At 39.1% G+C, this 26,893-nt stretch overlaps 1 protein-coding gene across 1 annotated transcript in view; it reads right to left on the bottom strand.

Moving 5' to 3' along the window:
- pex14 (peroxisomal biogenesis factor 14) overlaps nt 1-26,893 on the bottom strand; it is a 250,989-nt gene that overhangs the window by 111,826 nt on the left and 112,270 nt on the right. Inside the window, exon 3 of the mRNA XM_060852067.1 lies at nt 23,582-23,666. Within this exon, the coding sequence (XP_060708050.1) occupies nt 23,582-23,666 (85 nt within the window). The remainder of the gene's footprint in view (nt 1-23,581; nt 23,667-26,893) is intronic.

Here is a 26,893-nt window from a genome sequence, read left to right as displayed (position 1 = left end):
GGTAAATCTCTTGCTAATCTGGTTTATTATATTATGGCAAACATGCTACACCTTAGACACAACAAGGTACACATCAAACTAGGTGCATATAGCAGTGGTACCAATTGTGTTGAGAAACATTGCCTCATAGATGAATTTCAAATGTAAATAAAAATAAAATATAAACACTTTTATAAAACCTCTGAAAGGTTAGGAGTTTTCCCACTTCAGCCTAATAAAAGTTAATAACTACCACCTTTTTATGCAAAAAATAAATAAACATGAAATGCCATACCAGAGACCACAGTAGAATCAAAACCCATACAACTTCATACATGGAAAAAAAATGAAGAACTTTTAAAGGTGTATTTATTATTTTTGAAATAATAAAAGCTAAAAATCTAAGGAGAAAGGTCAGAGGGATGGTATTAAGTAAATAAGTATTTCAGAGAATACAAACAAAATACCGTGAATGCTGGAAATCTGACACAAATGCTTAAAAAGCTGGAGAAACTCAGCAGGTCTGGCAGCATCTGTGGAGTGAAAAATGGAGGCAACATTTCAAGTCCAATATGACTCTTCTTCAGAAGTCTTTTTTAATAGGATGTTCCAGAGAGTCAGCCAGAACTACTGGGTGAAAGAACCTCATTTTAGATTGCAAAATACTTCAATTTTACACTTCAATTCAAAGAATATTTAAAAACTTAGAAATGTGTGTGTAGCTTATATTTCATATAGAGAAAGCAGGAAGGAATAGTGTATCTTTAATTGAATAGTCGTGCTTTTATTGCAATTTTTAATATGAATAATAAACTCCAATTGTACAAAGTATAACACAGTGTCTTTCAATTACTTCCACTTCTGCTGAGAAAATTGATTTTTGACATTTTTGCCATTTGTTAAAATCAAATTCAGCCCATCTACATTTGCTCAATGCAATTACAATTCACCGGCCATTTTTATTAAAAATTATTTAAAATATTATTTAAAGCAAAAACAATTTATAAGTACATCTTACACCATTTTGAAGCATCAGTATTTCATTCAACAGAACTGTATATCATGTACTAAATTTACTCATTACAAATACAAATCAATTTGTAGCTATCTTCAACCAGAATGGCATTCAAGCTTCCCTACAAAGTGCACAATAAAAGAACAGCATCGTAAGAATAACTATGACATTACAAGGATATTTCTCTTTTGTAATTGATTTCTATTCAAGTAAGTTATCTATCTCACTTGCAATTACCTCCTTCTCTTGTCATTTTTACTTCCCAACATCCTAATCTATCTCTGTAACCCAACTTTTTAAACTTTTCAGTGATTTGCAACTTTACAAAAAGAGTTCAGGACAGGAAAGAAAAAATATTAATTACTGTATTACTTATAATTGAACTATCAACAGGACATGTTTATAAATCATAGGGTGGCATGGTGGCTCAGTGGTTAGCACTTCTGCCTCTCAGCACCAGGGACTTTGGGCAACTATCTGTGTGGAGCTTGCACATTTTCCCCATGCCTGCACGGATTTCCTCTGGTCGCTTCGAGTTTCCTTCCATAATCCAAAGATGTGCAGATTAAGTGGATTGGTCATGCTAAATTGCCCAGTGTCTGGGAATGTGGAGGCGAGATGGATTAGCCATGGAAAATGCATGGTTACAGGGACAGGGTGAGGGGATGGGTCTAGGTGGGATCTGTTCAGAGAATTGTGTGAATTCAATGGGCCAAATGGCCTTGCTTCCACACTGTAGGGATTCAATGATCTCATTGAATGCATCTTGCATACTTTCCTGATAAATACATTGCACATTATACAATAGATACTTTATGTATTAAGACTAAAGGGCAAATAAAATAGAAGTAGAAGACAAAAAAGTCTACTAAAGTTATCCCCACTCCAGCAGGTGATGACATTTACTATTATCCCTTTAACAATGCAAAGCTCTCCAACAAGATGCATTTAAAAACATCTTTAACAGAGAAGCAAATTTCAAGCTAAATAAATAAAATAGAGAATGCTGAGATATGGAGGGAGACACCAAAGGAGGTGAAGGAAAGAATGGTAATGATACTTCTTAAAAGAGAAAGACAACTTGCATTTGTAAAGCATATATGATGTCTTTAGAACAATCAAAACATTTTACTGCCAACAAATTACTTTTGAAACATTCGAAAACTGTTGTTTGCAGACAATGATTGCCGTAATTTGTCCACAGAAAGGTGGCACAAACAGCACTGACTTATGACCAGATAATCCGTGCCTGCAGGAGTAATGACTGACTGCCAGCACAGCATTGAAATGGCACACTCGATGGTATGCTCATGTCTAGCTTTGTGCTAGAATTACAAGAATAAGGACAAAAGGGTAACTAGGGAGAGAATAGGGCCCCTCAAAGACCAGCAAGGCAGCCTTTGTATGGAGCGACAGAAAATGGGTGAGATATTAAATGAATATTTTGCTTCAGTATCTACTATGGAAAAGGATATGGAAGATATAGACTGTAGGGAAATAGATGGTGACATCTTGCAAAATGTCCAGATTACAGAGGAGGAAGTGCTGGATGCCTTGAAACGGTTAAAGGTAGATAAATCCCCAGGACCTGACCAGGTGTACCCGAGAATGCTGTGGGAAGCTAGAGAAGTGATTACTGGGCCTCTTGCTGAGATATTTGCATCATCAATAGTCACAGGTCAGGTGCCAGAAGACTGGAGGTTGGCAAATGTGGTACCACTGTTTAAGAAGGGCGGTAAAGAACAAGCCAGGGAACTATAGACCGGTGAGCCTGACCTCGGTGGTGGGCAAGCTGTTGGAGGGAATCCTGAGGAACAAGATGTACATATATTTGGAAAGGACTGATTCAGGATAGTCAACATGGCTTTGTGCATGGGGAATCATGTCTCATAAACTTGACTGAGTTTTTTGAAGAAGTGTCTGCGTGGGTTTCCTCCGGGTGCTCCGGTTTCCTCCCACAGTCCAAAGATGTGCAGGTCAGGAGAATTGGCCATGCTAAATTGCCCGTAGTGTTAGGTAGGGGGTAAATGTAGGGGTATGGGTGGGTTGCGCTTCGGCGGGTCGGTGTGGACTTGTTGGGCCGAAGGGCCTGTTTCCACACTGTAAGTAATCTAATCTAACAAAGAAGATTGATGAGAGCAGAGCAGAAGATGTGATCTATATGGACTTCAGTAAGGCGTTCAAAAAGGTTCCCCATGGGAGACTGATAGCAAGGTTAGATCTCATGGAATACAGGGAGAACTAGCCATTTGGATACAGAACTGGCTCAAAGGTAGAAGACAGAGGGCGGTGGTGGAGGATTGTTTTTCAGAGTGGAGGCCTGTGACCAGTGGAGTGCAACAAGTATCGGTGCTGGGCCCTCTACTTTTTGTCATTTACATAAATGATTTGGATGCAAGCATAAGAAACCAGTTAGTAAATTTGCAGATGATACCAAAATTGGAGGTATAGTGGACAGCAAAGGGGGTTACCTCAGATTACAACAGGATCTGGACCAGATGGGCCAATGGGCTGAGAAGTGCCAGATGGAGTTTAATTCAGATAAATGCGAGGTGCTGCATTTTGGGAAAGCAAATCTTAGCAGGACTTATACAATTAATGGTAAGGTCCTAGGGAGTGTTGCTGAACAAAGAGACCTTGGAGTGCAGGTTCATAGCTCCTTGAAAGTGGAGGCGCAGGCAGATAGGATAGTGAAGGCGGCGTTTGGTATGCTTTCCTTTATTGGTCAGAGTATTGAGTACAGGAGTTGGTTAGGCCACTGTTGGAATACTGCACGCAATTCTGGTCGCCTTCCTATTGGAAAGATGTTGTGAAACTTGAAAGGGTTCAGAAAAGATTTACAAGGATGTTGCCAGGGTTGGAGGATCTGAGCTACAGGGAGAGGCTGAACAGGCTGGGGCTGTTTTCCCTGGAGCGTCAGAGGCTGAGGGGTGACCTTATAGAGGTTTACAAAATTATGAGGGGCATGGATAGAATAAATAAACAAAGTCTTTTTCCTGGGGTCGGGGAGTCCAGAACTAGAGGGCATAGGCTTAGGGTGAGCGGGGAAAGATATAAAAGAGACCTAAGGGGCAACTTTTTCATGCAGAGGGTGGTACGTGCATGGAATGAGCTGCCAGAAGATGTGGTTGAGGCTGGTACAACTGCAACATTTAAGAGGCATTTGGATGGGTATATGAATAGGAAGGGTTTGGAGGGATATGGGCCGGATGCTGGCAGGTGGGACTAGATTGGGTTGGGATATCTGGTCGGCATGGATGAGTTGAACCAAAGGGTCTGTTTCCATGTTGTACAATTCTATGACTGGAATAAGTGGAAGCCATAAACTGTAGGGTGAAGGAAGAGAATAAGATCACAAATACAAAATTATACAGATGCTCAAAGTCAGAAAATCAAAAATAACAAATGCCAAAAAAACTCTGTGGGTCAGGCAGCTTCTGAGGAGAGTCATAGAAACAGACCCTTCAGTTCAACCAGTCCACATTGACTATATTATAAACTAAACTAGCCCCGCTTGCCTGTGTTTGGTCCATATCCCTCCAAACATTTCCTATTCATGTACTTATCCAAATGTCTTTTAAACAGTAACTGTACCTGCATCCACCACTTCCTCTGGCAGCTCACTCCATATGCTAACGACACTCTGTGTAAAAACTTTGCCCCTCATCCTTGTTAAATCTTTCTCCTCTCACCTTAAAAATATGCGCCCTAGTTTTGAATTCACCCAACTTAGGAAAATGGCCTTTACTATTTGCCTTATCTATAGCCGTCACGACTTTATAAACTTCTATAAGGTCACCCCTCATCCTCCTAAGCTCAAGTAAAAATTGTTCCAGCCTGTTTTTATAACTCAAACTCTCCATTTCTGACAACATCTGGGTAAATATTATTAAATCTCTCCAATTAATAATATCATACCTATAACAGAGCAACTAGAACTGCACACAATATTCCAGAAGCAGCCTCATTCATATCCCATACAACTTCAACAGGAGATCCCAACTCCTATACTCAAAGGTCTGAGCACAGTGAAGGCAAGTGTGGTAAATGTCTCCTTAACCATCCTGTCAACCTGTGATGCAAACTTCACAGCGGGGTAAAAACAAGGACTGCAGGTGCTGGAAACCAGAGTCTAGATTAGAGTGGTGCTGGAAAAGCACAGCAGGTCAGGCAGCATCCAAGCAGCAGGAAAATCGACGTTTGCTTTAGCAAAGTCCATGTAAACAATGTCTACTACTCTGCCTTCATCAATCTTTTTGGTTACTTCTTCAAAAACCTCAATCAAGTTTGTCAGACACAATTTTCTTTGCACAAAGCCGTACTGACTATCCCTAATCATTCTATGCCTCTCCAAATGCACGTAAATCCTATTGTTGAGAAGCACCTCCAACAACTTACCCACCACCAATACCAGACTCACAGGGTGACAGCTTCCAGGCTTCTCCTGAACAGCCTTTCTTAAATAAAGGCATAATTTTAGAAAGAGAGACACAGAGTTAACATTTCAGATTCTGAAATTGATGGGGGGTGGGGGGGGGGGGGGGGCGGTGTTTGTGTTCACAATTGTTGCCAGACCTGCTGAGTGTTTCTAGCATTTTCTATTTTTTAATATTATACAAAAAGATGTGAAGGGACAACAAAACTAAAGGAGGTCATGGATGAAGAACATTGTAAAGCCACAGATCGACTTTGCTTTCCGTATGGGGCGGCACAGTGGCTCAGTGGTTAGCACTGCTGCCTCACAGCACCAAGGTCCCAGGTTCAATTCTAGCCTCGGGTGACTGTCTGTGTGGAGTTTGCACATTCTCCCTGTGGGTTTCCTCCGGTTTCCTCCCACTGTCTAAAGATGTGCAGGTTAGATGAATTGGCCATGCTAAATTGCCCATAGTGTTAGCTGCATTAGTCAGAGGGAAATGGCTCTGGGTGGGTTATTCTTCAGAGGGTCGTTGTGGACTGGTTGGGCTGAAGGGCCTGTTTCCACACTGTAGGGAATCTAATCTAATCCTTACAGCACCTGCTGTATTTGGCAAAACCGACACATTTAATTTAATAGGCATCCTTCAAAGCGTTCCCCCATTAACTAATCTGGCAGAAACACACAATTCATCAGCATTTCATTCTAACCTGATTATGTCAATGAAACATTAAGACCAATTGCTTATCTCTACATTTTTGGACCCTTGCACTTGAGAAAGTATGAAATGTTCTCTTCTTACATTTTTTCTGCTTGTTTTCAAATTGCACAAGTGAAATTGTGAAATAAAAGATTTTCTTTGCAAAACAAAATCTTCTTGCAACTTTATCACATAGAAAAGTTACCTGTATATAACGGCATAAATTGTACTTTTGTCTCCAGTATACACCTCTGCTCATCATTAATAAACAAGCCCTTCAAAATGGTGACTACGCACTGAATGACAAGCACAATACAATGCATTGCTGGTTAGTGTCAGAATAGATATTGACAATATTATGCTGGAGCATTTTATACAGTTCAATGACTTCTCTCACAGCATTCCATAAGTGAAATAACATTCCATCACAATGCTTCAACATGCAATTTTCTGGCCATATCGCCGGCACAATTTGTTTTTATTTATAAATTTGATTCAATTTTTAAGTCATCGTGCTTGTGTGTTACAGGCCTGAGAACAAACTATCTCCACAGAGAATTTTGAAGGGTGACATCACACTGTTTGTCTAAATGAATGGCTTATTCACCACTTTTGAGAAAATGCAAGAAAAATAGTCAGACCTTGCTTTGCACTTCTAATATGTATTCTGAATATTGTTATAAGATGACAGTATTTTCTGATTTTCTATGTCTGCATATTGGCAGTGTCTTTAGTGCTTTGAAAATTAACAAGAGCAGTGTTCAGCTTAAAGCCAAAGCTGTCAGCATTGATTTAAGGTTTCATGAAAGCAAATTTGATGTGAATTAGAGGTCTAGCTTTGATATGCAGTTAGTTACATTAGTATGGGAAGGACACAAATGTCATTCACAGTATCTTATGAAGATAAAGCAGACTACTTGAAAATGGTATGTTTAAGGTAAAATGGAGCTACCGTGGCACAATAAACTGCTATCAAATTTCAATACATTTTCTGAAATGCTTTCAATTCTTTTTCTAAGTGACCTTTTAGTTAACCCCATAAAATGAAATTAAATTAACTCTTTAAGGACTACTGCAAAATGTTTCAGCATCTGTAGTTTCACAAAAGAAAGGCTAATCACTCTGTTTTTGTATAGTTCTGCACTTTTCTATAATTGTTAAGAATTTAAAGAAAACCATGAGGATGAATAATGGAAAACAGACTTGAAGTGAAGCTTTAGTAGTTAAACAACAGGAATCAATATAAACAATTCATTTCCAGTCATCTGCTTACACATCTTTTGTAAGATAATTTAGAAACTAGCAGTTTTTTGTCAAGTATATTTTTGGTACAACTTTGCACCATGAAAGCTGCAGATGATTCTGGAACTTGCATGAAAAGACTTTTTAAACCACTATATCTAGAACAAAGAAATTGCTACAGGAAAGAGACCTAGGTCCACTCAATTCAACTTCTACCATTCAATTAGTCACATCATACAACCAAGATGTGCAGACTAAAAATGTGCAGGTTAGGTTTATTAGCCATGCTAAATTAGCGTGAGAAGTGCAAGTAAGGTGGATTAGCCTCTGGAAATGGGGGGAGGGGGGAGGTGAGGGATAGGGCAGGGGCTTGGGTCTGGGTGGGATGCTCTTTGGAAGGTCCATAAAACCATAAGACCATAAGACAAAGGAGCATAAATTAGGGCATTCAGCCCATCAAGTCTGCTCCGCCATTCAATCATGGCCGGTAAGTTTCTCAACCCCATTTTCCCATTTCTCCCGTAACTCTTGTCCCCATCAAGAACCCATATATCTCAATGACCTATCTCCACAGCTTTCTGTGGCAGCAAATTCCACAGATTCACCACTTTCTAGCTGAAGAAATTTCTCCTTATCTCCATTCTGAAAGGCCTTCCTTTACTCAGAGACTATGCCCTCGGATTCTAATCTTGTCTACCAACGGAAACATCTTCCCAACATCCACTCTGTCCAGGTCAATTAGGATTCTTTAAGTGCAAGGGGCTCGGTGAAAATTCAATGGTAGAATGGCCTCTTTCCACACAGTAAAGATTCTATGAAAATGCTGCTGTGACTATTCGCTGCAATTAATCTCTAACAATTAGTTTGCATGACACCCAGACATGAGAAAACCACAGTGAAAGACAGCTTTGAGAGCCAAGAGTTCAAAGCCACATGCTTCTCCATGTGGTTGGAATTTCCTGGAGAAGTACCAGAGGATTGAAAAACTGCCAATGTGACACTCTTCTCAAAAAGGGAGCGAGGCAAAAAGCAGGTAACTACAGGCCGATTAGCCCAACATCTATTGGTGGAACCTGTCCTGAAGGAGGTGCTGTTGCCAAATTTGTAGAGAACAATAAAACATGTGGAAAGGTGATGTGAGAGGAGTACAAATAATTCACATAGAGATATTGATAGGCTAAGTAAATGGTCAAAAAGTTGGAATATGGAATATACTTTGGGAAATATTCATTGTGGAAGGGAGAACAAAAGAACAGTATATTATTTAAATGAAGAAAAACTGCAGAAAGCCGCAACACCAGGTGACTTGGGGTTATTTGTGCATGAAACAGAAGGCTCGCACACAGCTGCAGAAGATAATCAGAAAGGCTAATGGAATGTTGGCCTTTATTTCAAAGGGTTTGGAATTAAGAGTTGAGAAGTTTTAATGCAACTGTACAAGGTACTGGTGAGGTCACATCTTGAGTACTATAAGCAGTTTTGGTCCCCTTACTTAGGGAAAGATATCATTTCATTAGAGGCAGTTCACAGAACGTTCACTAGGAAGATCCCTGGTATCGAGGGATTATGTTTTCAAGCAAAACCTAAGAAAGTTGAGACTGTATTCACTCGAGTTAAGAACAACTGAGAGCTGATCTCATTGAAACATATCGGATTCTTAAGGGGCTTGACAGGGGAAATGCCGAGAGGATGTTTCGCCTCATGGGAGTGTCTCCAACCAGAGGCATTATCTCAGAATAAAGAGGTGCCAATTTAAGATTGCGATGAGGAAGAATTTCTCCTCTCAGAGGGGTGAGTGTCTTTGGAACTCCTTGTCATAGACAGCTGAAGGGGCAGACTTTGTGTATGTTTAAGGCTGAGATAGATAGGTCCTTGATCAGACTAGATTACTTACAGTGTGGAAACAGGCCCTTCGGCCCAACAAGTCCACACCGACCCGACGAAGCGCAACCCACCCATACCCCTACATTTACCCTTACCTAACACTACGGGCAATTTAGCATGACCCACACATCTTTGGACTGTGGGAGGAAACCAGAGCACCCGGAGGAAACCCACGCAGACACGGGGAGAACGTGCAAACTCCACACAGTCAGTCGCCTGAGTCGGGAATTGAACCCGGGTCTCAGACGCTGTGAGGCAGCAGTGCTAACCACTGTGCCACCATGCCGCCCACAAGTAGGGGATTCAAGGGTTACAGGGAAAAGGCAGGAAAGAGGACATGAGGAATATTGGGTTAGCCATGATCCTATTGAATGGCAGAGCACTGAATGGCCAAATAGCCTGCTCCTGTTCCTATTTCTTATTTTGATCTTAAATCATGGTATACTTACTACAAGCCATCTCTCAAATTATTGAAAATACTCAAAACACTATTTTCTGGAAAAAAAACCCAGTGTGCATTTGAATAAATCGTTGCTGTATCGCTCCTACCAATGCCCTAGCAAGTCTATTCCACTGAGTAATCACTTATCAGTGTAATAATATTTTCATAGATTTAATATTAAATTTAGCCCCTTTATGCATGCTCTGATTTTTCTGGCTGCCCTGCTGAGTAATTTTGCATGGCCTATTTTATCTAGCTCCTTTAGAAAATAAAAAGCAACAATCGGTCCTCCTCTCCATTCTCCCTAATTTAGAATTTGCTGTTCATAAGGCAATGCCTTCATCCCTAGAAAATCACTGGTGATTTTTCTTCAGATTAAAATCTGTGGTTAAGGAAGGGTAGTTTTTTTTCACCATCTAAGGTTCTTTTACAAGTTTCTTGTTTTTAAGTTTTTAAGTCTAAATCTACTAACCATCACAGTGTGTGATGGTTAGTAGATTTAGAGAGGATCAGGATCAGCCAAATAGATGGGCGGCTGTCAGCAATGGTGAGAAGGTTGTTCAGAAGTCTTGTGTGGCTATTCCTCTCTTAAACAGATATTCCATTTTGAGTACTGTTGAAGGGGGTAGTCCCTCAGAGAAAAATAAAAGTGGCAGTCAGATCTTGGCACTAAGAATGCATCTTATGTTAAGTGGGGTTTGTCAGGATTTAAAAGAATAATTGTTAAAAGGGGCTCTTCCACCAAGGACACAGACAGGAAATCCTGTGGTCATGGCTATGAATCCAGAATAGTATGTTGCCTCCCTGGTGCCACATTATAGGAATATACGATAGGGCAAATAAATCAATGGGTGAAGAAATGGTACAATGTGGAAGGATTCAGGGTTTTGGATTATTAGGATCTCTCCTGGAGCAAAAAGACCTGTTCAAAAAGGTGGGTTTCACTTGAACTGGAAAGGGATCAATATCTCGGCAGGGAGATTTGCTAGTTCTATTTCTGAAGCTTTAAACTAATATGAAGAGGGTTTGGGGGGGATTCCTAAGTAGCAGTGAAAATAGGAAGGCAGATGAGGATGGTTCGGAACCAAAAAAAACAACAATTAGAAAAAACAGATAAGAGCAAGTCAGAATTAAACTGCATTTATTTCAACACAAGGGGTTTTACATGTAAGGCTGATGAACTCAGAACATGTATGGGATGATGGGATTGGGGCATCAGAACTATTACAGAAACTTTGCTGCGGGAAGGACAGGACTGGCAGCTCAAAGTCCCTGGTTTTAATTGCTATAGGAAGGATAGAAAGGGAGGCAAGAGAGGAGGGGGAGTAGTCTTTTTGATTAAGGAAAATATTACATATTGTATAATAAGATTTTATTTCAATGCATCCCCTTGAATCATAAAATCGTAACCAGGAACAGAAAATAAGGGGGTAAGGTAGGGGCAAGGAAGAGGAGACGAGAGTGAAGGGCTGAGAAGTGAGTACTTTGCCAATATCATTACTGCTGAATCTTCTCACACAGAAAATTCATTGTTGTTCGCCAGAACATTGAATTATCTGTCATACAAATGTAAGATTTCTTACAATGAGGTTAATATTGTGACTGGGTAATTAATATATTAATTTTAAAAAAGTATTGTTTTGGAGGACCATCTATTTACTATTTTAGAAAGTAAGACCATTATCCTCCCTGCAATAATTGATCAGCTGGCAAAGAGAATGAGTGAAGTAAAAACAAGGACTGCAGATGCTGGAGACCAGAGTCTAGATTAGAGTGGTGCTAGAAAAGCACAGCAGGTCAGGCAGCATCCGAGAAGCAGGGAAATCAACGTTTCAGGCAAAAGCCCTTCATCAGGAATAGATGAAGGGCTTTTGCCCGAAGTGTTGATTTTCCTGCTCCTCAGATGCTGCCTGACCTGCTGTGCTTTTCTAGGACCACCCCAAAGAGAATGAGTGGCCTCAGGCTTAAAGCCATAGAGATTCCAAGTCTCAGATACCATTTTAAGCAGTGGCATGAACATTACAACTGTCACAGAAACAGAAATTGCTGGCAAAACTCTGTAGCTCTGGCAGTATCTACAGGGAGAAAGCAGAGTGAACATTTTGAGTCTAGTCTTCTGATGAAGAATCACCGGATCTGAAACATCAACTCTGCTTTCTCCCCACAGAGGCCGCCATACCCTCTGAGTTCTATCAGCAATTCAGATTCAGATCTCCAGCATATATAGTCCTTTGTTTTGCTTTACATCTGGCCTCAGAGTCTCTCAATTTAGATAGGGAAAATTGGATAAAATTATGATATTTGATCAGCAAGGAGTTGGCCCTTCAGTTTTAATGGAAAAATGGACTATGGAGAAACCACAGCTCAGCAAGAAGTCAATACCTTGGAGAACAGTATTCCTCCAAATGCTCCTGAAGGACTGGAATGAAGAGAGGTTAGAGAGTAAGAAGATGATGCAAAATGCATTTGAATGACAGCTGGGAGCCTGATCTAGTTCTGAAAGAATGTTCCTTTACGTAACTCTAGGACTGTAACCACAAACCTCCTTTGTGAGTGGATCATTTTCCATAGATTCTCATTACTGCAATTAAAAATAGGTTTCTAAAATGGTGTGTATATTTTATTTTAGAAGTGTGGTGAAATCATGATAAATCAGATTTAGATAACCCAAAATTCTGGCTGCATCATAGTTGTTAGCCATCCTTGCCAACCAACAAGGACATCTAAAAGAGGTATCCCCCAATAATAATCTGAAGTTCCAAACTGGTAACTCCGGATTTGCCAAACTCTATCAAGTTTGTCTTATGACTCTGTCAAACCATTGGAACTCAAGAGCACAAAACCATGGAGTACAGGAAATGCAGCATTTCACCCTTTAAAAGGATGTTGAAACCCTGCAAGTATGGCTAAACCTGAGGTTGGAGATGGGTTTGATTGGAATTATGGTGTTGAAGACAGAGCTGTAGTCAAAATGCACAGGAATCTGACATTGGTATCCTTGTTGTCCACGTGATGAGTGTAGGTCTAGGGAGATGGTGTCTGCCATGGACCTGTTATGCCAGTAGACAAATTATAAGAGATCAAGACAATCTAGGAGGCTGGAGTTGATGTGAGTCATGACCAACCTCTCAAAATACTTCATAATTATGGGATGTCAGAGCCTCTGGGTGGTGGTCATTGAGGTCACTGCATGATTTTTCTTTGGCACTGGGAAATGGTGGTCTTCTTGAAGCAGATTGGGACTTCAGAAGCTGGACAGTCAGCAGCAGGATTAGTGAGTAGATTAAGGAGTAGAAAAGGCCATAGATGAGATGTAGGGTCTGCATTAACCAGGATCGACAGAGTCTAAACTGTGTGGATTAGCAGGAATGGCAGCAAGTCAAACGTAGCAGAAAATTACCATCTCTCTTATTTTTTAAAAAATTGATTTGATTTTAAAAGAATTTCCATTCACAAAGACAGGGATTTAGCAGCACAAATAACTTCAACTTAGTGGGTGTTTTTTTTGTTGAGGAAGGCTTTAAAGAACTTATCTATAGCTACTACAATACTTTGTTGTTGGACATTGCTGGGACTGGAGGGTTTGAGTTAGAAAGAAAGGCTGAGCCTTTTTTACTGGCGGATAGGTGACTGAGGGGTGACTTTAGAGGTTTATAAAATCATGAGGGCATAGATAAGGTGAACAGCAAAAGATCTTTTCCCTAGAGTAGGGGAGTTCAAAACCTACATCCTCTTGTTTAAGGAGAGAAGACAGACTTAAAATGAACCTGAGGGGCAACTTTCTCATACAGATGGTTGCTCATATACAGAATGAACTGCCAGAGGTGGTGACGGATGCTGGTATAATTACAAATTTTAAAACACTTTTGGATAAATACATGAATAAAAAGGTTTAGAGGTATACTGGCCAAATGCAGGCAGTGAGACAGGTTTAGTTTGGGAAATTTGGTCCACATGGAGAAGTTGGACCACATTGTTTCCGTGCTATGTAACGCTCTTGCATAGGAAGTTGTGACTCACTTACAGTTAGTTCATTTAAGACCTGATTTTCAAGAATGCAAATGACTTTACAAGAGAAGTTGCCATAAATAAATACTTCATGCTGCACAGTCAGGATAGCTGGGAGTTATACATAACTAGTCACTGTAGTGTGTTTTTTAAAGGACTGCGGTAGAGAAACGTCAGTATAGGATACACTGAAATGTTCTACATTACAAACAAAACAGGCTGGAACTACGCTGCCTGTTAAAAGAGAAACAAGAAATAGAAAACAATGAAAGTGGCAAGGAATAAAAAAAATGGAAATTTCATCCAGAGAAGAGTAGAACTTCAAGCTAGGCATTCCTGGAAAAGAAGTGGTAGCGAATTAAACAATCATACAATAATGAAGTACTGCAGATGCAGGAAATCAAATGAAACCAGAACCTGCTGAAAATACTCAGCAGGACGGCTGCAGAGGAATGGAGAGCGAAACAGTGTTAATGTTTAAGGTCAATGACCCTTCGTCAGGATAATTTCCAGAAAAGATCCATAAATTTGTTCCAGCAATGAGTCCCTAGCAAATTCATATGTACAGTACAAGTAGTAACTGAAATCACTGGTCACATAAGGGAGTAATTTGAAGGCTGTAATCTAATTGCGGGGTTCAGATGACTGTTGGAAACTACTGGAACGACATCTGAACTTCTCTAATTCATTAAATAAGCAGTCATGATTGCTTTAAGTTGTGATTATTCTCAGCTTTATAATGCTAGACAAAGGAAATTTTGATGAATTGTGTCATAGTTGAAGAAGAAAGCTTTTAAACCTTCAACAGGTAAGCATTAGTTTTGCACTGTCTAACCACACAAACCACACTCATATCATCAGTGCAATGAATACTATCCAGACCCCAATTGCATTCCTAACCAGGAGAAAAATAAAAGAAACCTTTACTTCATTTTAACGGGAGTTATTTTGTTCATGGGCAGATCAGCACAGTCAAGACTGACATGGAGCATGCTGTTGCACAGTAATAGATTTCTATCTTGGGTTTCTCTATACAATCATGCACTTTTAGTCTCTGTTTTCACTGCTTCATTACCTCAATGATACAGTGAAGTCCCAAAGCTTTTATGATTAATTAGTCCCCACAGTACATGCTCCTTTCCGTTAAGGATTGCAAAGATTATTTAATATTACAGCTGCACTACAGCCCAGGCCTGCTACTACCACAAGGGTTCAATTTATCCTTTGTAACAGAGTCACTAACTGTAGACGGGTGCCTTCAAAAACTGTAAAAAAGAAACTAGGATGTTATAGTCAACCTTAGTTACTACAAACCCTTGTGGACTAGAACTAACTTGTGTCAGGTGTTTAATCTTCAAAGGTAGAGCTCATCTATCTGTAGGGCTACAGCCAGGGCCACAGGAAGGAACTTTGATATATTACAACAGAATTTATTAAAACAATAATCAACTATATGTTTAATGGAACACTAAAAATCAAGATTTGTACTGCGCCTCACATATGAGGAATTTAATTGAACAGCATAATCTATCAGAAATGATTAGAGTCAAAGAAACCATGATAAACTGATGGCCTAAAGACCCAGTCTCCATTGCAAATATTGCATAAACAGTCACTTAAGTCAATTAAAAGACTATAATTCCATACATCTAACCTTGGTGTCTAAGAGCCGTATAAATCTATTTATGTTATTTTGTAAACATCAGAGGCTAAAATAATAAATATAACCAACAAGAAATATGATTTTATGATGCCTTGGAGTTTTCTTATTGCAATCACTGATCTTGTCATTTGTGAGCATTCTTAAACAGAGTGCACTGATTCTCTCCATTAGTTTTACATAATGGTACCTAAAATCAATTACTCATCAACAATCTGAGTCCATCCTCATCCATATCTTGCATTATGAAGGGCCTTCCATTAGTTTTTTTTTTGAGGATCTGCATTTAAATGTTTCTGAAAATTCATTAATGTGAAAGACTGTAGATGCAAGACCTCTTTGGACTTTATAAACATTTACTGGATAAGAAGATTAAGCTAGGAAAACAACCAGAGGCTGATAGACTTATAAATTGTCTTGGACTTGTCTCTAGAGAAGTCACATTTCTGTGTTTCTAGCTGTTAGGAGCTTTGGGGCTTTATTTTTGGATATTATTGTTGGGTTGTAGCCTTTGAAGAGGAGAAGCTACTCATCTTTCCCACCTTTTGAGACAAAACATTTTTCAGTCCATTGAGAGAGCTGGAAAACAGATGCGACAATTCTCCTGAGAAGCTTCTGGAAGATGACTTCTCGACATTACCTGAACAAATTGCTTCAGAAAAGCTCCTAGTAACAACCACATGTATCCAGTTAGCACCATTCTATGTGTACTAGAATATGAAACCAAAAACCATCTGGAGCATTTCACCTCTTGACCTTTCTCTACAAAAAAATAATAATTATTTGGCCAAAGTAATTGTCTTTGTTTTAAAAAGTTGATCTTTGTAGGAAGTTAAAAGTCACACAACATCAGGTTATAGTCCAACAGGTTTAATTGGAAACACACAAGCTTTCGGAATGACACTCCTTCCAATTAAACCTGTTGGACTATAACCTGGTGTTGTGTGATTTTTAACTTTGTACACCCCAGTCCAACGCCGGCATCTCCAAATCATGATCTTTGTAGGGACAGCTTCTTTATTTTCCCTGTAGCTTCAAACCATTCCAATAACAAGAAATACTTGAAACAAAGAATTTTCATTGAATATTTATATTTCTGCAACTATAAATTGTGTATCCAAAATCATAGAATCATACAGCAATCCCACACAGCATGAAGAGGCCACTTGGTCCATCGAATCTGCACCAACCCTCCAAATAACATCCCAACCAGACTCAGCCAACCCAAACTACTCCTGTGATCCCACAGTCGCTGTGGCTAATCCATCTAGACTGCATATCCCTGGACATTACAAGACAATTTTGCACTGTCAACCCACCTAACTTAACCTGTATATCTTTGGATTGTGGGAGGAAACCAGAGCACCCAGTGGAAACCCACACATAGACAGGAAGAGTGTGTAAACTCCACACAGGCAGTCACCCAAGGCTGGAATCAAACCTGGGTCCCTGGCACTGAGACAGCTATGCTAACCACTGAGCCACTGTGGCGTCCAACAAATGCACCTAATTGTACAGTTAACAATACTGGCAAGCTCAGCAAATGTCACCAACAGGTGAACCTGAAAGAATAGGTTGGGAGGGAAAACAAAAGAGGAGTGGTGTCATGTTATTTTGTTGGACACATGATGTGCCCTCTGCTACTAGAATGCAAGTACACTGGGACACTGAATATCAGATTCCCCTGCATCATTGAAGCACAGCGCAATAAAATGTTGCAGTTATAAAGAGTTTCCATTTTCTGATCAGACCTACACAGAGCTTAAAACCAATTAAACATGAAATATCAGAATGCACCGATCAATTTCCTGACCCAGAATCCGAGTGGAAAAGCCCCAACAGCACACTTTACTAAAGCCGAACAGCTAATTGCCAGCAGCCTGCATGCCTCTGACTGTCCCTGTTTCCTGCTTCTGACATACAGCAAATTTAAGTGGCTTTTAAGACACCTAGTGGTAGCTTTCTACAAATTAATTTAATAAGTATATTAATATGTTTAAGGAATTATTAAACTATACATATAAACAGAAATAAAACAATTAGACAATGGAGTCACTTCTCAGAAGACTTTTACTGAGAGGATCCACTGCATTACAAACTCGAACAAAAATTATGCTATCAAAAGAGACACAAAGACGACTGGCATGAGACAAGAAGTGTAGGTAATATCAATAACCACTTGAAGGTAGCAGGGCAAATTGACAAAGCAGTTAAGAAAATATAAAGGATAGCTTTATAAACAGCAACATGGAATACAAAAACAAGGAAGTCATGCTAAACATTTACAGGATCACTAGTAAAGGTCTCAGCTGGAGAAATGTATACAATTCTAGGCACCCCCGCACTTTAGGAAGGATGTCAAGGCTCTGGAGAGGGTATATGTTTTCCACAATGCTAACAGGGATGGGGTGTTCAGCTTTGTGAAGAGATTAGAATAGCTAGGATTGTTCTTCTTAGAGCAGAGCAGGATGAGAAGAAACTTGATAAGATATGTTAAAAATCATGAGTGGATTTCAAGGACCAAGTAAGTCAGGAACAAGAGATCAGAGTTTTAAAATATATGTAGGGCACATTAGAATAAATTTCTTCACGTATTACATCTCACGTTTCCAGAATATGTGTTGAAAACAGATTCCAAATATTTTTGAAAAAACAATTTGTTACATACAGTACTTGAAGAGGACTAGTTTATGGATTCACGGTTAAGTCGTAGGATGTGAAACTAAATTGGACAGCTCTTTTCAATACTGGCACAGACAATTGACTGAATGGTCTCCCGCGCTGAGAGACCGCATGATTCTATTATGTAGTCAAATACAGTGTGCTGACACTCTTTATCTTACAGATTCCCTCCTAGTTGTGAATTATTATATTTCTAGATAGTATTTTTGCAAACTTAATTACATGCAAATACAGTAGTTATGAATTACAGGCAAATATAATTATCTACATCTTTGATGTAGATCTATGGATTTACAAAACATTCACAATATAATTTATTGCTGTTCAGTTTGAGCTAAACACAGCAATGTTTAAAAAAAGGTACATCTAAAGACTTATAGACCTTATTGCATAGATCATAAATTGCCTGTCATCTATATGTTCTCGCTTTTAAAGTTTCAGTTTCTATTCAGTTCATCTTAACAAAAAAAAACAGCAAATAGCCTTTAATGGTGCTCCTGATATATCAGATAACACCATGTTTTAAAGTGATTGGAGTACCGAACCATGCAATAAATATATTATATTGTTATATGGAATCTGTTTAATATATCCTATTCCTTTCAGGTCAGGAAGTAAAAGAAGTGTGAATAAATACACACTGAGGTCACTTCAAATTCAATGTTATTAGCTGTGGGGCATCTGGCAATTAGAATGCACTTGTAAGTTGCATTATTGCTCAAAAGAGCCAGCATTTTAAAACTTCTTTACCTTATTAATAAGTTGTGACATGTGATGGACCACTTGAATACATACCTAGTCGATCTCTTGTAACATTGTATAAAGTTCTTTGCAGGATATGCTGTCCTAAAGAAACTAGATTGCCTGATTTTTAGAAAATTCTTATGATGGAATTGTAACAAATTAGATGTGAGGGATATTAGAGGCACACTGAGCAAGACATGTTTCATAAGGAAGATTATGGGAGATCAGGCATAATTTTATTCAACTGTAATAAACTGAAAATTTAAGAATATAAATGTGAACTTTATGGGAGGGTTTTGATTTCATCATTGTACCTGATGGAATGTTAAACAATCATCAAATATTAATTATGTTGCAGTGGGAGACATTTGATGAAGTGGCAAGAGAAGTCTGCCATTTGCTCTTAAATGTAACAACTGTAAATGCACTGAATTACTTGAAAAACCAGAGATACATTCACCTTTCCTGCTGACGTTATGATTTATAGGAGAATAAAAATATGATTCCTTGCACTAAAATGGAATCAGTTGAGTAGGTGACTAGCATGTCACTGAAATGGGTGAGAAGGGACTTTTGGAAGAACCATTAAAAATAGGAAGAATGGGTGACTATGTGGAGGAAGAGAAAAGATTAAGGCAGTGACAGACAATCAAAAGAGCTAGATTTGGGTTGGGAGTAAGAAAGTTAAATGTACAGTAAGGCTTTGCAATCACCTACCCCAAGGGACAAAGGTCAATACTGTACTGTTATATTTACTTTGTCATCCAGCTGGTAAAGTTAAAGGACCAACCGTAATGTAATAATAATGGCAAAAGCAAAGGAATTAAATAGAAATTTGATTAGATTCGGCTGTAAGAAAGTGATAAAAGTAGTGCAGCCAGGCTTGATGAAAACGAGCTGAAAATGTGTTGCTGGAAAAACGCAGCAGGTCAGGCAGCATCCAAGGAGCAGGAGAATCAACGTTTCGGGTATGAGCCCTTCTTCAGGAATTTGTCTGACCTGCTGCGCTTTTTCAGCAACACATTTTCAGCTCTGATCTCCAGCATCTGCAGTCCTCACTTTCTCCTTGATGAAAACGAGCACCAAACACAGTATTTTTATCATACTGAAGTCATCCCTGCAATGCCACACAGCCTAACACTCAACTGCAAACTGAATTACCCAATCATCTTTGATTCTTCATCTGGTAAAGCAATCCAAATGTTTATCATCCTTAGAGCAAACACAATTTTCTATGATCTGTTTTAAATTTCCTTTTCAGTAATTTAAATTAATGTTCTCCTGGTTTGAATACCAAAGTAATGTTCAAGTTTTTATATATATATTAAAAAATCATTGAATACTTTACATATTTAAAACAAACCTCCATCATGTCACCCCTTCAATTTCCGTTCATGCCTATATGCAACCTTCCAGCTCATTCGCTTTATCTTTAAAGGTTATTCTTTCAGTTTTACTCTGAATTCCAAAAACGGTGGAATTGGAAGAACAACTTTATTCGAAGAATGCACTAATGCTGGCTGTCTGCAAAATTCCCAAGTCACGCATTTGCTATATACTACCAGACGGATTCCTGCACAGCAGGACTGACACAGGAAGAGAGACTGGATCGGTCAGGACTATATTCACTACTGTACAGAAGAACAAGGGAGGAATCTCATTGAAATTTATAAAATTCTAAAAAGGACTAGACAGGGTAAAAGTAGGATGTTCCTGATTGTGAGAGAGTCACAGTCTAGGAATAGGCCATAGGCCATTTAGGACTGAGATAAGGAGAAATTTCTTCACCCAAAAAGTGGTGAGCCTATGGAATTCTCTGCCACAGAAAACAGTTAAGGCCAAAACACTGGAAGTTTTCAAGAAGGAGTTAGATGTAACTCTTAGGGCTAAAGGATCAAAGGGTTCAGGGACAAAGTGGGAATGGTCAACCATGATCATATTGAATGGCAGAACAGGCTTGAAGGACTGAATGGTCCACCCCTGCTCCTATTTTCTATATTACTATATTAAGCAAATGGATCAGCAATGTGGGAAGATTGAAGTGAGCTACCAATGACTGAGGTAATGGCCTATTCTCATGTCAACAGTTTGTTTTGGAAGATTTTTTTTTTAAAAATGTTCTTTGGAAATCATCTAATATTTATTGTCTAATCAGTGTTGGGCTGGAATCACAGACCAGAATGGGTGGAAGTGGCAGGTTCCTTTCCCAAAAGAACAATTGAGAACTAATTAGGCACTGCCAATTACCTAGCGCATTTAAAGGGATCGGCTTGATTATATAAACCCACAAACTACAGTTTACTATGGTGATGTTTGATCTCTCAACCCCTCATTTGCTTGTCTATAACATCATAACCACCAGGTTGTCATTCCCAATAGCCCATGACAAGAAACATGAATTCGACTGGGACAACACTACTATTATAGGACAAGCCAAACAGAGAACCGCCAGGGAATTCCTAGAGGCATGACATTCATCCACAGATTCAATCAATAAGCGCATCGACCTGGACTCAATCAGCCACTGCAGCGGACAGCTGGAACTGACAACCAGAAGCGGCAGATACAAATCACTATAAAAGCCGGAGGAAACATCACAGAAGCACTTCACAGAAGGCTCCCAAGCACTGAGGATGTCACCTAGATAGAGGACGAAACGTCTGCAACGCAAATTCTCAGCTCAGCGAACAGAACCACAACAGTCCAGACAAGAGTGCAAAGATGTGATATGAACTCCTTAGGGGATCATGGTTCAAGTTTTTTTTGTATGGGATGTGAATGTCACAGCATTTGGTTCCTGTTCCTAATTGTCCTTGAATTGAGTGGCTTGTTATGGCATTATGGCGAGCAATTAAGAGCTAACCACAGTGCAATTTAAAGTCACATGTAGGCCAAACTGGGTAACAATGACAGATGACTCAGGATTGTTAGAGAGCCAGATATGTTTTTACAATAACCAATGATACTTTCAAAGTGACATGGGACCAGTTTGTAATTCTGCATTTATATTAATTAAGTTTAAACTCTACCTTGATTAAATGTGAACCCATGTCCCCAGAGCAATAGCTTGGGCCTCTCGATTACTAGGTCAGTAATGGAACACATTTTAGCAACATGTATCTTTGTAATAGAATTACTTTTTTTAAAGTCACTAATCAAAGCCTGCCATTAATCATACTAAGTATGCTTGAGTTTTAAAGATGCCTACACAAGACTAGCTCAAAATATAGCACTGGAATTACTAATAAAACATTATACTTTCTGAGCGCAGAAGTATTAGGGGAAACCAACTGATGCCAGACACATCCCTCCAGTAATGAAACTTCATACAATTCCTTACCATGGAGGTGGGAGTAATGCATAGTAGTGTCAGGCAGGTCAGAACTAAGAGGTAACTAAATTTGTGATCAAAAACATTTTTAGAAAGTCTTTAAAGATGATTGGGGTGGAAATACTTAAAAGGAGACCAAACTGCAGTTGTCATAGTTGGAAGTTCTCTTCTCAAAGGTGGAACACAGGGAGAGGAATGTAAATATACCAGAGTAGGAAGAAAAGAGGCTATGCTCTGGTGTTAAACTTGAAAAGATAGTGAATTGAGAGATCGGAGCAAGATGATAGAAGGACTCAAATGCATTGATCAAGTAAATGTACTGCGGGACAGGGAATCAACAAAAGCCCATGAAAAGAGGCAATGAGAGCATACATGTATTTGTTTTGGATATGAGTCTCAAAGTTCTGTAAGAGCCTCAACCAACAATATTGTGAGTAAAGATCTCAGCAACAGCAGTCATGAAAAACACACAGGCAGGCAATATTCCAGATTTGGAAGTAGCAGCCTTCACTACTGAACAGTTCCCAGCAGTACAGAACTCATGCCTTCCAACGAAAAGATCATAAGCGAGACTTCAACAAAATCATAAGAACTTTTACCATCACATCATAATGCGCCAAAAACTAACAATATATTCCAGATTTTAAAATGTCTTAAGAGGGACATGCATCTCCCCATGTCACTTAAAAAGGGAATTCTTCCAACAATTGAAAAAATGTTTTCTCTGTTCCCAAATCCAACCATTCTATTGCCCCTCTGACTATAGCAAGGTTTTTTTTCCTTCACAGGATATGGATATTACTGAATAGGCTGCATTTATTGCCCATCTCCAATTGCCCAGATGGCATTTAACAGCAACCCACACTGACTGTCGTCTGGACACATGTGTCGGCCAGACCAAGTAAGAAAGGCAGTTTCCTCCTCTAAAAGACATTTGTGAACTACCTTTTCTTTCCCTGCAATCATTGGTCTTAACTGGAATTCCAGATTTATATTGAATTCCACCATCTGCCATGGCAGGATATGAACCTGGGTCCCTGGATTAATAGTCTAGCAATAACACTGGGCCATTGCCTGTCCTTTGCAACACAAAAAGAAACTATACTTTCATTAATACAAATCATTGAGGTGACTTTTGCATTTTCCATGAGTAAATGTATTACTGCCTTTCCTCTGTTTGCGAACTTTATCATACATATTCTCTTCAAAAGAAATATAAAAAAAACAAATCCAAGTTCTGAACAGTATTTTCAAGATTTCATTGTTGCCAAATTTAAATTTTTTTCAATGAATTTCTTCCACAGTACAAGCAATTAATTTCCCAATAACCTACCTTCAAAGGCACGTGATCCACGTTCAGGCCTGACCTCGGAGCAATATTTTGCAGAAATTTAAGATTACTGACACATACGTACTGCAGGATTGTCCCCCACCATCTCTGCTCAGCTTTGATTAGGGGTTTAGAAGGAAACAGACATACCTTTTTTCTTTAGGAAGGATTTTCTTGTTGCTAATGGACTCTGGCGAACTCTTTGGTTCTGTAAAAATTTCACTGCAGTGGCAATCTGTGGGTTGTGAGAAATAAGATACTCCATTCAGTTAGTGAAGATTAAAATTTTGCTGGTGTTCAACATAATTTATGACTTTGTGCATTGTGTTTACAAATCACCATCCTAAAGGCAAAAACGCAGTGTACAAATCATATCAGCAAACTTTAACCAACTAGCATGTTTGAACTTTATTTGGTGAGCACTGTGGTTAAAATCACATGTGCACCTTTCTATAAAATACTGTTCAAAAGAACTTAATCCATTATAGACTGGAATGGTCCTAAGGTTCATGCTCCAAATGGATTAGCTGATCTCAGCTATAGCCACAGGCAGGTCATTGCAATCGCCTTTATGGATCTTGGGTTAACAAAAGGAGCAGAATCACAGAAATAAGGAGAGAATAAGCTGCAAATACCCAACAGGTAAGGCAATATCTATGGAGAAAATAAATTTAAGACTTAGATTTATTCTTTTCCTTATTTGAATAAGAAGTTTCAGATGTTATTTCTTTTGATTTGATCATCTGAAACAAATTACAATATTTCATTTAACTGATGTCATTTTTCTTCAACCAGTAATTCCAATCCATCTTCCGATTTCGCTGTTATCAAGTCCTGCTTTATATAAAAATTCAGACTAGCTCCCTGGTTAACTTTTCTATGAAGGAATTCTTTTATCCCTGTAAATTCCCCTCCCCGTGGATAAATTTGTTTAGGGGTGTCTCCAGGATCTAGACCATAACCTCACTTTCCTCATGAGTGGCATAACCCTTTAGATTCTTGATTTTCTATGAAAATTGGCATCTACAAGCAAATGTCTAATGCATCTATTACATTCACCCCTCAACTCACCCATTTTATTTCATTTTACCACTATCGCTGTGCGATTATTATTTCCACACTAACATTTCTGTGTCAGTTTGTGCATTCAGATTGACAGCTTTTGTCCAATTCTTGTTGCAGAGAATCTGCCCACTGCATTTTTTTCTCATTTCAATATTTGCCCCTTCTGCCTTACTCGTTTACATTCTTCTCTGCTGTCCTATAACCCCTCTTACATTATACAGGGTTCAAAATTTGAGAGAGGATTTGTAGCTCGGGTGCTCGTTGTTGTGGTTCTGTTCGCCGAGCTGGGAATTTGTGTTGCAGACGTTTCGTCCCTGTCTAGGTGACATCCTCAGTGCTTGGGAGCCTTCTGTGAAGCGCTTCTGTGATCTTTCCTTCGACGTTTGTAGTGGTTTGAATCTGCCGCTTCCGGTTGTCAGTTCTTGCTGTCCGTTGCAGTGGTCGGTATATTGGGTCCAGGTCGATGTGCTTCTTGATTGAATCTGTGGATGAGTGCCATGCCTCTAGGAATTCCCTGGCTGTTCTCTGTTTGGCTTGTCCTATAATAGTAGTGTTGTCCCAGTCGAACTCATGTTGCTTGTCATCTGCGTACATGGCTACTAAGGATAGCTGGTCGTGTCGTTTCGTGGCTAGTTGGTGTTCATGGATGCAGATCGTTAGCTGTCTTCCTGTTTGTCCTATGTAGTATTTTGTGAAGTCCTTGCATGGGATTTTGTACACTACGTTGGTTTTGCTCATGCTGGGTATCGGGTTCTTCGTTCTAGTGAGTTGTTGTCTGAGAGTGGCTGTTGGTTTGTATGCTGTTATGAGTCTTAGTGATCGTAGTAGTCTGGCTGTCAGTTTGGAAATGCTCTTGATGTATGGTAGTGTGGCTAGTCCTTTGGGTTGTGGCATGTCCTCATTCCATTGTCTTTCCCTTAGGCATCTGTTGATGAAATTGCGGGGGTTTCCGTTTTTGGCGGATACATTGTACAGGAGCTTCACAGGAGGCTCCCAAGCACTGAGGATGTCACCTAGACAGGGGACGAAACGTCTTCAACACAACTTCCCAGCTCAGCGAACAAAACCACAACATTATACAGGGTGCGAATGCATATGTTAATCGGATGATATAGAAGATGATGTAACATGGACATCAGCAGTAACCTGTTGTTGAGACTCAGACAGGAAGGAATAACCATATTTGAGAGCAGGAATAAAAAAAGGATTCGATATAATAGAATTTTAATAAACAAGTTTACTGCAACTTCAGACAGTCAGACAATATACCGTCTTCAGTAAGACAGAGGCAAAGATGCAGACTCAAAGGAGGGACAGTCTAGTCTAAATCAGCAGCTCCTATAGCGTCCGACTGAATCCTGACACCCAGATCCCATGGTAGGCAGTATCCATGGTATCAGCTCAAACCACAAATATTCAGACATTTATAGAAGTTTAACTCGGATCAAACTTACCTCATTTGAACAGTCTCTTTTACCTCAAAATCTGCCCATCAATCCATAGAATTCCCTTTAACATAATTATAAACCCACAACAGTGCAAATCATTAAACAAAAATAACGGATGAGTATTTTCATTAATTTGAAAATATCTTATGGATAGATACCCGACAGCATCTGTGAGCACTTTCATGAGTTAGCGAGCTTTACATATAACAGGAAACATGTGAGTTTTGATACCACAAAGCTGAACGTGCCCAGATGGAAACTGTTTTTGATAGATCCCTTAGAGAGAGAATTGTTGTGAAGTAAGGAATTCAAAAGTGCATATTTTTCATTACATATCTTCCACTTCCTTTTTGCTTTATCTGCAGACTGTATCTTGTGCTTTAAAGCCATGCAACACACAAGAATCTTATCACAACTGTAAACAAACCTGTCATTTTTCTAATTGCAATTTAGAACCTTTATTGAAAAATAGATGTCAACGTCAGCAGTAAAAAGAAAAATCAACTGCCAAATCTATGCAGTCCATTATGACATTTGAGTACATCCATATGATACAGGCTGAGTAAACAGACTTGATTAGATTTTTTTTAGGCAAGCTTTATATTACACAATGTAGTAGAATGACAAAGAGATATCATTTAGGAAAAGTTGTCTGGGCATAAAATGCATTACTCAATGCAAAGGAAAATTAAAGCAACTGTAGCCAAAACATTCAGTTCTGTCACCTGTGGTCAGTCTGATTCAATTTTTAAAATTTTCTATAATTAGTTAAAAGGTTTTGATCGACATTTTTTGTTTAAAACATAGCTGATTTCAGAAAAAGACTGTCAAATTGCAAGGAAGTAGTCGTTAGTAATTTATTTAGAGACAGCTTGTTAAAAAAAGAATATCTGAAATGAAGCAAAGTAAACGATAAGGTATTGAAACTATGAGTGTCCATCTTTGGAGG

The sequence above is a fragment of the Hemiscyllium ocellatum genome, chromosome 37 (genome assembly GCF_020745735.1).
Source record: "Hemiscyllium ocellatum isolate sHemOce1 chromosome 37, sHemOce1.pat.X.cur, whole genome shotgun sequence".
In the NCBI taxonomy this organism is placed as follows: Eukaryota; Metazoa; Chordata; class Chondrichthyes; order Orectolobiformes; family Hemiscylliidae; genus Hemiscyllium; species Hemiscyllium ocellatum.
This window is presented reverse-complemented; position numbering and strand designations above follow the sequence as displayed.